The 14966-nt window shown below is 37.5% G+C and overlaps 1 protein-coding gene across 2 annotated transcripts in view; it reads right to left on the reverse strand.

The window, feature by feature from the left end:
• Positions 1-811: 811 nt before the first annotated feature.
• zgc:110366 (uncharacterized protein LOC550476 homolog) overlaps positions 812-14966 on the reverse strand; it is a 71865-nt gene continuing 57710 nt past the window's right edge. The window contains exon 7 of one of the 2 annotated variants that reach the window (XM_059034725.1): positions 812-2499. In XM_059034725.1, coding sequence (XP_058890708.1) covers positions 2347-2499 — 153 coding nt within the window. In that variant the 3' untranslated portion in view covers positions 812-2346. The remainder of the gene's footprint in view (positions 2500-14966) is intronic. The other variant, XM_034029347.3, reaches the window with a different exon arrangement.

The following is a 14966-nucleotide window of genomic DNA, read 5'->3' on the forward strand; positions in this document are numbered from 1 at the left end:
AGGGGTCTTTTCGGAACCGATATTTTCTCGATAGTTAGTAAGCAGGTTATTCAAGATTGGAAATGGAATGACATGTAATTACACTGCCTGCCATTAATCAGCTGCATTCGATCCTGAGCAAAGCCCTCGTTTAATTTTCTCTGCTTTGTACTAAATGAATTGGGCAATTTTCTTTTCATATATTGGTTATTATAATCAAACCAATGGGGCTATGACAATAAGCATTTCTACACGACACGGAGGGGTTACTAAAAATGAAATGTTGTAATCCCTTACTGTCCACTTAACTCTGTATATTTGCAAGCATTCAATGTGGTTCATTTTTAATAACTCAATGAGTATTTCTATATAGAGGCAAATCTCATACACAAAGCCAGTTTGGCTGATCTCATGCATATTACATGTGGCAGCCAACTAGAACCAAAGAGCAGCTATTAAGGAAAATGGAAGTTAGACATTAAAGTACAAAAAGATGCCAGGCTCGGTTCAAGTGGACCCTTCCTGGCATTTGACCTGTTTTTTTTTTTACTGACTATGTTCTGTGCAGTTTGTGTGGTACTAGGATCTTAGTTGTAGTGGGAACGTGGTCACACTGAGGTTACAAGAGATTACAGAGCAGTTCTTCAGGCCATTGACATATATAATACTAATCAAGAAATGGGCGCCATAAAAACTAAATTAGCAAATATATTCAGTAAAAAATGTAAAAAGTGCACACAATGTGAATACTGTATGGAAGTTAAGTTTTAGTTAAATCAGAGAATCAGTCCCCATTGTGAGTACAGTATTATTAAACGACCAGACATTTGGCTTGTAGTAGTTCCATCTTTTATTTTAATGACTCTATTCATATTAGCATTTACCACCAGTGATGTCCAAGGCACAATATTACAAAACTGTGTTTCATTTACAATTATACACATAAAACATGCAACGGTGGTATATGTAGTAATACTAAAAGACAATTATAAAATTCAATGACATGTTTCAGACATTGAGAAAAACTCATACTTGAGAAAGTATGTTAGTGTGTTTACTGTACCTTCAGTTCTGAAGTATGTAAGTGTGTGTTCTCTACCTTCAGTTCTGAAGTATTTTAGTGTATGTTCTCTACCTTCAGTTCTGAAGTATTTTAGTGTGTATTCTCTACCTTCAGTTCTGTCAATTCTGCCTGAGTGTTCAGTTGTGTTGCTTCCCTAGGGTTCTAAGAGCAGAATGCAGCACCTAAGCAGTACATTTGGCAGCAGAATCATACAAAATATTTAACAAGTCTCTGTTTGGTTGCTATATGCCAGTTTCACTAGTCCATTCCTGTCCTCTATTAGGATAATGCTTGAGGACCTGTAAAGTATACAGCAGGCTATATGGTATCTGAAATGGAAAGCTGACATGCCATAAGACTTGGTTACCAACATGGCAACACAGACATTACAACATATTACTCAAAGTACTGACCCTGCCCTAAACAAACACCACATCAGTGTCATACAATATGCAGTTTACCCTGAATACTATTTCACCTGACCAACTCAATAAAAAGACATGTCCCTAACCTGGGTCTAGTATTTGGTAGTTGTTGAAGTCATCTGTTAGGGATGTTATTTTAAACAGCTTTACCTTGGAGGAATTTTTGCAAACATGAAATAAAAGCTTTATTTTTCTCTAAATACATTTCTTGTTTTCACCAGTATTAACTGTCAAAGATTATTAGATTAAGGTTAGGGTATGGCTAATCAAAATAACACAAAATTACTTAGTAATATTTATAACAATAATAATATTTTTTGCACTGGGGGCAAATTGCCCACTCCAATGCAATTTTCCCTCTGTGGAAAACCGTGCCTAATGACTGGTGGTTATCACCTGGGTTACAAAATGCGTTACTGATTTCAAACTGATTTGTAGACATTATTTCCTCTTTGTTCCATGAAAATGAGTTTTCTTGCTTGCAAAACCTGGGCAATAGGATTCGAAACGGCTTGCTTTCAGTAAAACAGATATATAGGGGATATATGTTTCTCCGTCATGCATAAAATCAGTAACAAAAGATACAGAAGCGTTTTCCTGAACACCAGCTGAGCGCACCCTTAGGACAGCCCCTGTCTGACTATTGCAAGGTCTAGTGTGTGCATTCATAGTTTAGGAAACCCAAGGGCAATGGGTGAAATATGCCCATCCAATCATTCATTTACAACCTCATCATTCAACAGTGAAAAAAAGCTGACGTGTGCAAAATTGTAAAATGCAAATCTGAGACTGGAAATATTTTCAGATTTTTGTTTTTGCTGTTGCGCAGATATACCTGACTTTCAAAATGAACAATTTCTTAAGGCATTCTGTGTTTCATTACAGCAAGTCTTCATTTGACTCAGCAGTTCTGAGTGATGCCGCTAATGTTGATATCCTCGAGTTGAATTCCATTAAATGAATCAGCTTTCTGTTTACATTGACCTTGTTCATTAAATCCATATCCTCCTTCAGAAGAGAGAACCCAAAAACCTGGCAAAAAATAAATAAATAAAAAGATTAAATTTTTCAGTATATAAAGCTGAAAGTGTGTTTATTTCCAGAGCAAAATGGGTAATTTGCTTTGTTTTGAGATTTAGTGCAAGAAAGGTAAATATGATTTGAAATAAAAAGGTTGATACTTTATCACATCGACTTTACAAACTAACAAATCAATATCCTGTTAAAAAATACAACATTGTGAATACAATCCCTATGTAGTAATACCAAAAAAAATAGTAATATTCTTTCACAAACGTTTCGCCTCGAAGCCTTTAACAACGTCTTCAATATATCATATAGCCATGGTCCTCAAAGCTGTGTCTCTGGGCAAAATTGTTCCCCAGAGACCAGAGTGCTGTGCCCATGATGCCAGCTGACATGATCTGGAATACTGCTGTTGAAGCAGAAAATAAAACTGTGTCCTGAGCAGTTACTCAAAAAACTGCAAATGAATGCACATAATGAAAATACTATGCGTCCACTGATCACTGAGTTCAGAAAATAAACAGCAACACAAAATGTTGTGTTTGGTAGACCTGTGGTTTCTTTATACACTGTTTCTATGTTTGTAATCGGCTCTTCATAGTATGAGTAACACAGAAACTACATATGTTGGTTGTTGTTACTGGGGGAATTACCCGCTCCTGTACCTTAAATTTAATTCAGTTACAGAACACATCTGTACCATTTCCTTAATCTACATTAGTTCACACAGCCAAATATTTGCACGAAATACCATTTGGAGCCTTAAAATTTTGGGGTCATGGGAAATTAGGGTAATTCAAATTCCTGGCTGTAATTTCCTAAAATGAATACAGGCAAATCCCAGAATGACATCTCTACATATCAGAATGTGCTGAAGGTGTATAATGCCATATTGCATTTATATTCAAAAGCTTCACTCAACTCATAGTCGGTCAGAGGAAATATAAAAGTAATATGTGTCTGAGTAACTGTAATACGGGCTACCTAGATTGCCGGCACAGTAATATAAAAGCTACATTCAAAAATGTTACACTCTATCATCTCTGTTTTATGACCAAACCCTTAGGAGACCACATCATTACCAGGAATAACAACACATTGGATATGGAACCAATATTACTGGTACATAACACACTAGTATTTTCTGAGTAATTACCTTTAAGAAATGTGACGTTATTGCGTATTAATTACACACTTATTGAGTATCAATAACAATCTGACAGTGTTATTTAATACAGAATGTGTCGTGATCAAACTAGCTAAAACTCATTCATATTTTATAAGCGATTATTTGTTTTATCTTTCGTTTATCCTTTTGATATGAAATTATTTTTATTTCACTTTCTTTAGAAATGCGTCAGCTCTGTAGTAAACTGTGGGACTGTAATCCTGGGCAAGGTGTTATCTCTACAGTCTACCATGGGACTGCAATCCTGGGCAAGGTGTTATCTGTGCAGTGAACCGTGGGACTGCAATCCTGGGCAAGGTGTTATCTCTACAGTGAACCATGGGACTGCAATCCTGGGCAAGGTGTTATCTCTACAGTGAACCATGGGACTGCAATCCTGGGCAAGGTGTTATCTCTGCAGTGAACTGTGGGACTGTAATCCTGGGCAGAGTGTTATCTCTGCAGTGAACCATGGGACTGCAATCCTGGGCAAGGTGTTATCTCTACAGTGAACCGTGGGACTGCAATCCTGGTCAAGGTGTTATCTCTGCAGTGAACCATGGGACTGCAATCCTGGGCAAGGTGTCATCTCTACAGTGAACCGTGGGACTGCAATCCTGGTCAAGGTGTTATCTCTGCAGTGAACTGTGGGACTGCAATCCTGGTCAAGGTGTTATCTCTGCAGTGAACTGTGGGACTGCAATCCTGGTCAAGGTGTTATCTCTACAGTGAACCATGGGACTGCAATCCTGGGCAAGGTGTTATCTGTGCAGTGAACCGTGGGACTGCAATCCTGGTCAAGGTGTTATCTCTACAGTGAACCATGGGACTGCAATCCTGGTCAAGGTGTTATCTCTGCAGTGAACCGTGGGAATGTAATCCTGGGCAAGATGTTATCTCTGCAGTGAACCATTGGACTGCAATTGTGTGGATTTTTTGTGGTTTTGAAATCAACATATTAATGAATAGGTATGTTTGGATTTATTTAATACCTATTGACAAAAGCTGACTTAAAGGTAATTACTCAGAAAATACGAGTATTGGCACATCCCTATGAGAGAACATACAGTAGTACTGTGTATTGATACCACTGGCATGTCAAAATGAAACAACGTTACCACTGGTGGTATCATTCAGCCTCTTTGCTCATAGAGATGTCCCTTAGTACCGATCTATTGGATTGCCATTGAAGTTCATTTGGGAAGGGAATCCATGTCTACTGCATTCAACTGACAGTTATCACTCTGACCCAGTTCCTCAAACTGACTTTCAATGCTGCTGGCAATAAACACAATGACAAGATTGAATAAACCCTGAATTCAAAGGCTGCTTCTGACAGGCTGAAGCTGTTATGCAAATAGCCCAGCTGGTAATCAGAAAAGGAAGCCCCATTGTTCAGAGTTTCTAAAAGAGTAACGGTTTATTATTGTACTGATGCATTCTTTGGAATGAATTTCTCTCACACTATCGTATTTTGGTGAATTTCTATGACTCAACATGATTTCTTTCAGTGTTCATTAAAGATCTAATGGGGCGGGAATGTGAGAGTGAAACTTTGCTGGGTTTTACTCATCAATAACGGTTTCCTTAAGATGTTTTTTTTTTTTTTTTTTTTTTTAAATGTTCAGACCAAAAATACAGTTATTTTGCATCAGTTTTGTTTTTCTTAGAGAACACAATAGGCTCAGAGATGTAGTGATTGCGAACGATGCAGTTAATGGAAGATTCTTCTATTGATCTACATAGCAGGTACAGCACCGGCCTACCTACACAGCCTCAATCCAGTCTGGGGTCATTTTCAACTAAACAGCAGCAGATCTAATTACCTACTGGCGTTTCCCCCCCCAGAGGTGATTCATTGCCCCCTTTATTCACCAAGAACAATATAAAACACAGGGAAAGAGGTCCTTGACATAGTGGGTTTACGATCTTCAGGGTATTTCCACAATTCAATATACCCCCTGAAGGAGAGTTGGAGGCTAGTTCAATGTGTATGACCAGCCAAACCTTGATCTTTCAGTGAATGCTACACACTAAACAACACGTGGGCACTCAACTGCAATATATTCCTACTATATTCTATGTTATGAAGCAGTGGCTCTCTATTTAACTGACCAACAAACTACATTGAAACCTCACTACTAAGGCACTCCAGTACCAACACAATGTGGCCTTAAGAGGAGGAGTGGCCTTAATATTTTGAATTTCTTGTAACAAATTTATACCATAGGATTTGGATTATTTTAAAGTAATTAGTTTAGTTTATTAAAACGGGACTGGCATTAATTATGAGATGCTTTTTACTGAAGGTGGCTTTAAAGCAAGGTTTTACTATATATTTATTAACGTGGTTCTGCAATGTGTACAGATGTTCACTCAGCTACTCAGCAAAAGGATCCGTCTGCCAATCCTCAACCACACTGTGGCTCAAAAACTATTTTTAATGACAGTTTATGCAAAAAGAAACAAAAAGAAACACAACGACTGGTTTCCCAAAAGGTAGACAGGAAACAGAGCGGCTGGACTGTGTGTGAACCCCGAGTCTCCACCCTTCCACTTTTTGTTCGGTGAGACTAAGCTGTCTTCATTTATTGTTATGAATTCACTCCCAGCCCCCTCCTCCCTGCTGCTCCCAGGGATGGCACAATGCTCTTAGGGTGGTGGCGGTGGGGGCATTTCCCAAGCTTGGGGAACTGAGAAGACAGTGGAAGGTTTTTAGTACAAATTTCCAGGTGTTTCCAGTTACAGAAACTGTTACCCCTTTAGAAACTACTGGAAAGGTCCATCGTTGCTCACTGCTTAAGAAACAAAGTCGATATTCCTGACTCAGGGTATTGCTGCTATTATTAACATGTATATTTTTTGTACAGCATAATCTTTTTTTTTGTTACAAAGAGAGTTTTCAAGATTCTGATCTTAGAAGGCATCTACCGGTGGACTAGGAATCGCAACAGTCTGTGATGTTAATTCCAGGGTACAGTAGCTTGGTAATATCAGTTGTTTAGGTTTGGTGGGGGGAAAAGGACCTGACACCAGAGGCCCATTGATCTTCAGTGTCCCTAATTTGTAAGTGGTTGCAGTGGTGAGGCGACATACCAATTCCTCCGGGATTGATAAAAAAAAGTCTGTTTTTAAAAAAGTAAACCATTTATGAAAGACTTTAATCCAGATTATGCTAAACTGTTTTTTTTTATTTTCTTGATTATTGCTGCAAAATGCAATTCATATTTGCTGCTCAGAAACTGACACACCCAGTTTACAGTTAATGAGCACCTGAAAGATGAAGCTAAAACAGGATGCTATGGTAGGAATGAAAAACCGAATATACGTGTTATCTTAGTAACTGTAAGAGATTATATATATATACACATATATATACAGTGCCTTGCAAAAGTATTCAGACCCCTGACCAATTCTCTCATATTACTGAATTACAAATGGTACATTGAAATTTCGTTCTGTTTTATATTTTATTTTAAAACACTGAAACTCAATTGTAAGGTGACATTGGTTTTATGTTGGAAAAATAAAAAATTGAAATAACTTGCTTGCATTAGTATTCAACCCCCAGAACTTTAATATTTGGTAGAGCCACCTTTCGCTGCAATAACAGCTTTAAGTCTTTTGGGGTAAGTATGTACCAGCTTTGCACACAGTGTCTGAGTGATTTTGGCCCATTCTTCTTGGCAGATTTGCTCCAGGTTGTTCAGGATGGTTGGACGACGCTTGTGGACCACAATTTTCAAATAGTGCCACAGATTCTCAATGGGATTGAGATCAGGACTTTGACTGGGCCACTGTAGGACATTCACCTTTTTGTTCTTGAGCCACTCCAATGTTGCTTTGGCCTTGTGCTTGGGATCATTGTCCTGCTGAAAGGTGAATTTCCTCCCAAGCTTCAGTTTTTTATTGGACTGAAGCAGGTTCTCTTGCAGTATTTCCCTGTATTTAGCTCCATCCATTCTTCCTTCAATTTTAACAAGACGCCCAGTCCCTGCTGATGAGAAGCATCCCCACAGCATGATGCTGCCACCATCATACTTCACTGTAAGGATGGTTTGTCTTGAGGCATGGGCAGTGTTAGGTTTGCGCCACACATAGTGCTTTGAGTTTTGGCCAAAAAGCTCTATCTTGGTCTCATCTGACCACAAAACCTTTTCCTACATCGCAGCTGGGTCACTCTCATGCTTTCTGGCAAACTCCAGACGTGCTTTCAGATGGTACTTTTTGAGTAACGGCTTCTTTCTTGCCACCCTCCCATACAGGCCAGTGTTATGCAGAGCTCTTGATATGGTTGACTGGTGCACCATTACTCCACTCCCAGCCACTGAACTCTGTAGCTCCTTCAAAGTGATTGTTGGCCTCTCTGTGGCTTCTCTCACAAGTCTCCTTCTTGTTTGAGCGCTGCGTTTTGAGGGACGGCCTTTTCTTGGCAGTGTCTGGGTGGTGTGATGCAGCTTCCACTTCCTGATTATTGATCCAACTGTGCTCACTGGGATTTCCAAACACTTGGATATTATTTTGTACCCTTTCCCTAATCTATGCATTTGTATTACTTTATCTCTAACTTCTGTAGAATGCTCTTTGGTCTTCATTTTCCTTCAGATTCACAGCCTGACCAATGATCCCTTCAACAGTGGGGTTTTTATCCAGAAAATGTGACAGCAACTTTAATGGTTCACAGGTGGAGGCCAGTGGTAAGGTAATTGTGTCCTTGTTAGGGCAATTTCTTTAATCGGTGTAAACTGGGAGATTCCACAGCACAGGGGTTGAATACTTATGCAAGCAAGATATTTCAGTTTTTTATTTTTCTTAAAAATATTTCCCAACATAAAACCAATGTCACCTTACAATAATTGATTTTGAGTTTCAGTGTTTTAAAATAAAATATCAAACAGAACGAATAATATTTAATTTCTAAACTGTTTCTTATCCTATCCCATGTGTGCTCTATATCATTTTCTATTGTTGTTTTATTATTTGCCATGCTTACTAACTACTAAAAATGACTGAAATAGAGAGCTAAAAAATACAGCACTGCTTTATAATGCCAACTTATTTCCATAGGTGGACACCCCTAAAACACACCACTGTATCAGCAAAACAGCCAAAAAAAGGTGTATCTAAAATCTCTAGAGCGTTTAAAGATTTATTTCTGGTACCTAATCCATCCCTGTGCGTTTGATTGCATTTAGACCATTGGAGTGGATCTGAGCTGTAGAACAGAAAGTGATTTCATATAAACTAAGTACACAAAGAAATACAACGTTCCGTTGTTCTAGTTAATTCATATTTATTAGTTAAAAACCGAGAACAAAAATATCAGACATGTTTCGACTCACAAAAAGCCGTCCTCAGTGCTTTTTGTGAGTCGAAACATGTCTATTATTTTTGTTCTCGGTTTTTAGTAATAAATAGCTAAAATGAAGCATAGGTTTCTATTTTCTGCTAAATTAGAAGTACTACTACCCCTTCACAAACTCGCACTTTGAAAACCCTTTTTAATAGCAAAACAATACCTTTTGAGTGGGTTGTTTCAGTATGACTTACAGGAAACAGGGGCATGCCTTCTCCAAATAGCCTCAATGCAAAATATACTGCCAATTGATTTCTAAGGCTCACTGAAACTAGCTACAAAGGCTTAATAGGTTGATTTCCCCCTTCTAAATTCACCACACTGAACTTTGACTGACCAATTGCGTGTGCCAGCAGATGAAAGAACAATAGCCTACATAATGCGGTTTTATTTCAAGCATTTAGGTAACTGTGATTTGTCAAATCAGTTTCTACTGTAAATGTTTTCATACCAGATTTGACTTTACTATGATGCTACTTTGATATTTGATATTTGGTTGTTTGATTGCATTTTATCCAACCATTTGGATTTGCTAACATTGAAAGACAATGCAATAGAAAGTTGCTGCTGCTTCCTGGTAGCGAATCATTTCCTGCACTTTAGCTAAGGTGTTGCTACAATCAATCCATGCATAACCAGTGTTATACCCGAAAAAGCTGCATAGACCTAGAACTGCCTATAATACCAGTATTGGCTGTATTGTTTTACACTGTAGTTAAAAATATGTTTGGTTTGAATTAAGTAATCATAAAAGTTACAAGTTAAAAAAAAAAATTGCAAACATGTGTACAGTATAATTAGGGCATCTGTTTTTCGGGTTTTATTAATTGTATTTTTCTGTGCTTATTTTTAGCTATTTTTGAGTGTCATGTAAATCGTTTTTTTGGGGGGCTTTCGTTTTTGATATACTGTATGAAATTAGTGTTTTCGGTTACTTTCCAAAATGCTTGAGCGTTTTTTTTTGTGCATGTCAAAATATGTATAGTAACTCAACAGTACTTGCACACTTAAGTTGTACCTTCTTTCCTCTGCTGTCTTCCACAATGAAATCCCTATGGACATGGGCACATTTTTCTGGAGTTTTTGTGTGTAGGCCTTTTTGTACATTTTGCCACAATTCTGTTTTAAATCCTCCTTGTCTTAACTGTAATACAGCTTTAAATCCTGCAAACAAGCCCCCATCCTGATTGTAATCTTGTTTTAAATCTCGCAAGCGGAGTCTCCAATAGAAATGTAGGAATGTGCTGTCACTCACTAGTTGGGGCGGGTTTAAAGTATTCAGAACTAATCAATGATAGATACAAGTCAGGAAGGCGGGACATTGCCCAGCAGCACTTGGAAATGTGTTTATTATTATTTTGGTAGTAGGTTTTATTTTTTTAAATGTGAAAAGGGTAAAGTCAACGTGAATAGATTAACCATTTCCACAGTTTTTACTGTGTTTTCCGGTGTTTGTTGGCTATCCACCAATTTAATTTATTTTGTACCAGGGGTGTTTTATTGGGTTTTATTGGTTAAAACCAAAAATCAGAAGCCCTAATTATAATGTACATTGTTTTCCATTGCTTATTACTGTTTGCTAAAATTTAAGCGTTAATGCCTTTGGGTTTCACTTATCAAAAGCTCATAAATCGTTCAGGTCGCACGTGGATACAGGGTATTTTGCAGTACTTCTACAAAGTTACTACATCCTAAATAATTAGTAGACGGGAACCCAGTAATGCAAGATGCTGGCTTCCTGAGAGAAATGGGTACTACTGTATATGTCATTATTTTGAGAACAGCAATGAAAGGCCATTGCCAAATCAAGTTGCAAACTTGTTTTATGAAGATGTTTTGAAAAGCAAGTTCATATTCCAAGATAGCCTGGATTGCAATGGACGCAGTTCTAGTGGAAACCAGTGCTTAATTTGAGCCGGATCTTGCCGGAACAGGATCCGGCACCTCTCAGATTTTACTTTTTTTGTTCCGGCACCTAATTTGCCCGGATCCGGTACCTCTCGCTGCATGATTTATTATTTTTTCCACTGTTTGCACTGTAAACATTCTAATAAAAGCGATTAGAGTTAAAGTTGCTTCTGCCTCCTGGTTATTTCTCCCGTCCCCCAGTAAAAGCGCTATCCTGCCACACCGATTTCAGACCTGCTCTCTTATTTGTACATAGAGGTTATGGGGCGGGCCGGCGAGGTAAGTAACTGATCTTGAAACAGTGATGGTCAGCTAGCGAGAGGTCCCTACGTAATCACGTCACGTAGCCGAGGCTAGTCGTCGCAACTGAATTTGAAACGTGTCGAGGGGAAAGGAAAGCCAAATCAAAAATGAGGGGGAAACTGCTCCTGATGGCGATGCCTTAGCGAGCAGCGTTGTCTGCGCTGCTAATCCCGCCAGTTCAGCATCACCACCGGCACGTCCTCCACTAGCTAGCAGGCCACTAGTGAGTCAGACTCGGCGGGAGAGGTGGACGGGGTCGGGGAGGACTAGTGATGTGCAGTTCGATTATTTTTAGTGTCTCGATTAATTTGATTCAGTTCAGTTTGGTGAATCGATTCATTTCGTTCATTTGATTCACTGATTCAATGACACAAAACTAATCAATGTAGACCGCATTAAGATTGTTTACGTAGGTTTATTTGAACCGGAAAGAACAAGTCGTTCACGAACTGCACATCACAAAAGCTAGGGAGAATCTATATTTGGTTGACTTGGTTCATAAACATTAAATTAAATATAGTTTAACAAAAAAATAATAATATATATTTAGAATACTGGAGATGACATAACAGTTTGAACCATTAGCATTGTTTAGCCATCAGTATCAATCTAATTTAATTTAATTTAATTTAATCTTTAAAAAAAATAGTCAGTTGCATTTCTTATGTGTGTTTTTTTTTCTATACATTTGGAGTCACCCATTGTTTTTTACAACAACAAAAAAGAGAGGCTCGAACGAGTGGTATTTGTGGAACTAATCCGTGGTATTTATTCAGCACATAGCAAAACGCTGTTTGCCCAATTCCTCTTCTATCCAGTAAACCGTTGGGATTAGTCATGTGATCAATCACACGTTGAAGCACACCCATAACCGCAACATGTACATGTTATATAAACAAAGTTTAAACGTGTATATATTTAGTATTTTTTTAGTGTTTAACACAGTAAAATAACATTTAGAAAATGTATATTTAATATGCGTGTAAAATTATAATAGACGTTTAAGAACGTCATCCATTAGAATGTGCAATATCCTCCTAAAAGGTTGTTGTATCGTAGCTGATACTACGTGTCACCTTGTGGACTAAGGTGAATCGCCGTCATTATTAAATTATAAAATATTTAACCGTAGTTGTAAATCGTCATGTATAAAATACATTCATTCCTCAAGGTCAAATATGTAATCACAAATTATATAATTAAGCCTTTGGTACAATAACGTTACAATACCAGTAGATGTTTGTGTTTATTTATTTTGGAAATTAGGTGTATATCTCAATTATTATTATTATTATTATTATTATTATTATTATTATTATTATTATTTAGTAATTTGGCTGACTTTACTCAAGATGACTTAGAAGTATTAATCATAGGGAGGGATGAAACTAGCAAAAGAGTGGGTGGAATGTACAGTAACGTCCTCTGCCTCCGACGTAAAAAAAATAAACAAAGAGCCCTCAGAAAAAAAGGTTTTTGAACATGCCTGAACCAAGGCCAATTTAGCGGCAGCAAGCATTGTAGCCAAGGCTAAAGATGACACCTTAACACAGGTTATAGTTACATTGTGTTTGTCACTTTTTTCTCATGCGTTCCGGTACCTCAGACCCCCCCGGAACACCCCCCCTCTCGCGCTCACTATGTGTTCCAGGACCTCCCGATTTACAAACTAAGCACTGGTGGAAACAGATGTGACAGGACAACCATGGGAAACCTTAGAAACATGAAATATGTAAGGTGTTCCTGTGAAAATTGATTACAAGAAAAGAACGCGTTGAAAGGATTAACATAACAGTTAAAACAGAGGAAAGACTGAAAACAATGCAGGCAGTCAGTTGTCATGAAAGGGTCGTCAAGATAATAAGGGCAGGATCAGTGTTATTGTATCGAACTCGTGGTATAGTAACAAGAGCTTTAGTAGCAAGTGATTTTCAAACTAAATGTGTTAATTAAATCAATCCGTTAATGCTTTGAAATTGAGTCGATGAGGTAGTTAATGAACGCATTTCTTGTTAAAAAGCTTAATTGTCGCAGGTCACATAAATCACTTCCTGTCTCAATGACTAAATAAGGGGAACTCGTTAATTAAAATGCATGTTAACGAGATCAAGAAAAATGAATGGAAGCGTAATTTGCTGTTATAAACTACTAGCGTACAGCGAGATGGCTTTCTCACCAGCAGCAGACAAATGGAAATGAAATAACAAATAAAAATATCTATTTTGTGTATCATTTGTAAACTTCATTTAAAATTGTGCATGATTATCTGGCATGTGGGTAAAAATCAGACGGCGGGCTCGGGGGGGGGGGGGGGGGGGGGGGGGTCAGCCATCTAGCTATAGTGGTTGGAATTTATTTTCTTATGTCGATATCTACTTTTGTATGTATTTTAGTTTGTACGATTGTAGGCTATAAATAAATAAATACGTGTCATTTCTGTTTGTAGTTGTTAGTTATTATACATGTATACCATGTTGTAACACTTCATTATACATTTATTAAAATTACAATAGACTCCCCAACCCAATACACAATTTGTTTATAGTTAGTTGTTCGGTGAATTCCTCTAATCGTGCATTCTCTCTGGTACTGTTTTCTCGCCTCCGCGATAAATAAACTCAACATGAACAGAAGTAGCCACCGAACACTTACTGTATTATAAGAAGATGTTATAATATGTGTGTGCAGACGTGTGAAGGTGAGAGTGTACATTATACACACAGTGTGAGGGCAGTCTGACAATATTAGAAATAAGTTAAGCAAAATCCATGTCAATGACCTTAATCACATTAGGTATTCCATTCATGTCCGTAGCGATATCTTTTGAAAAAAGCCCCATATTGCACTTTATAACTATTAGACGAAATGTTTACAGAATACTTAATAACTGCTATAAGGACCATGCTGCATGATTTGTTTATTATTTTTTATTCACAATGAAGGGAAAACATGTTTTTGCTGACTTTATAAGCATCTGGGCGACACAGTATAGGTTACCTTCACTGTAAATATAAATCGTGATTTGGTATAATTTAATGATAATGCTATTAATAAACAACGCATCATGATTATAGCAGCAGTTTAAAGTATTCTGTAAATATTTTGTCTAACAGTTAAAAAGTACAATGTGGGGCTGCCAGGTTTTTAAAAAAATATTGGCACAGACATTATATACAAACCAATGGAATACCGTGTGTGTATGCATGTAGGTATATATGTATGTATATGTGTGTGTGTATGTGTATATAGACAGAATACATGCATGTCTCCAGTCATATGTGGTTTTCACGATCACGTCGCATTAAGTTTTAGCCAAAATTGTAGATATTTATTACTGCCATAGTCTTATCTTTTCGCCTATTGATTCGCCCCATTGCCACTGTACTTTATGCATCCATGCATCCCTTCCTGCGATGTCATCGGGCAGTGTGTTACGGGCTTAAGGTTACAAATTGTTAAAACAAGTGATCAAATCTCATTCATAACCACAAGTATATAAAAGTCTAAAATATCTTCATAACTACAAATATTGAACTATCTAGGTCTGTTACATTTCTGTTTCAAGGTGAGTTATAGCCTTTCATTAATTAAAACCCTCTTCTTCCAAGTGCAAATTAACTCCTGATAAATTATGACAACACAGATTTGCTTTTAAATTCCCACGCAAACAAAAGAAACAGTTGCAAGAAGCACTGCTCGTTAAGATATTGACATTATTTCAGAAATCATGATTATTTA

This window comes from Acipenser ruthenus, chromosome 12, assembly GCF_902713425.1.
Source record: "Acipenser ruthenus chromosome 12, fAciRut3.2 maternal haplotype, whole genome shotgun sequence".
Lineage (NCBI taxonomy): Eukaryota > Metazoa > Chordata > Actinopteri > Acipenseriformes > Acipenseridae > Acipenser > Acipenser ruthenus.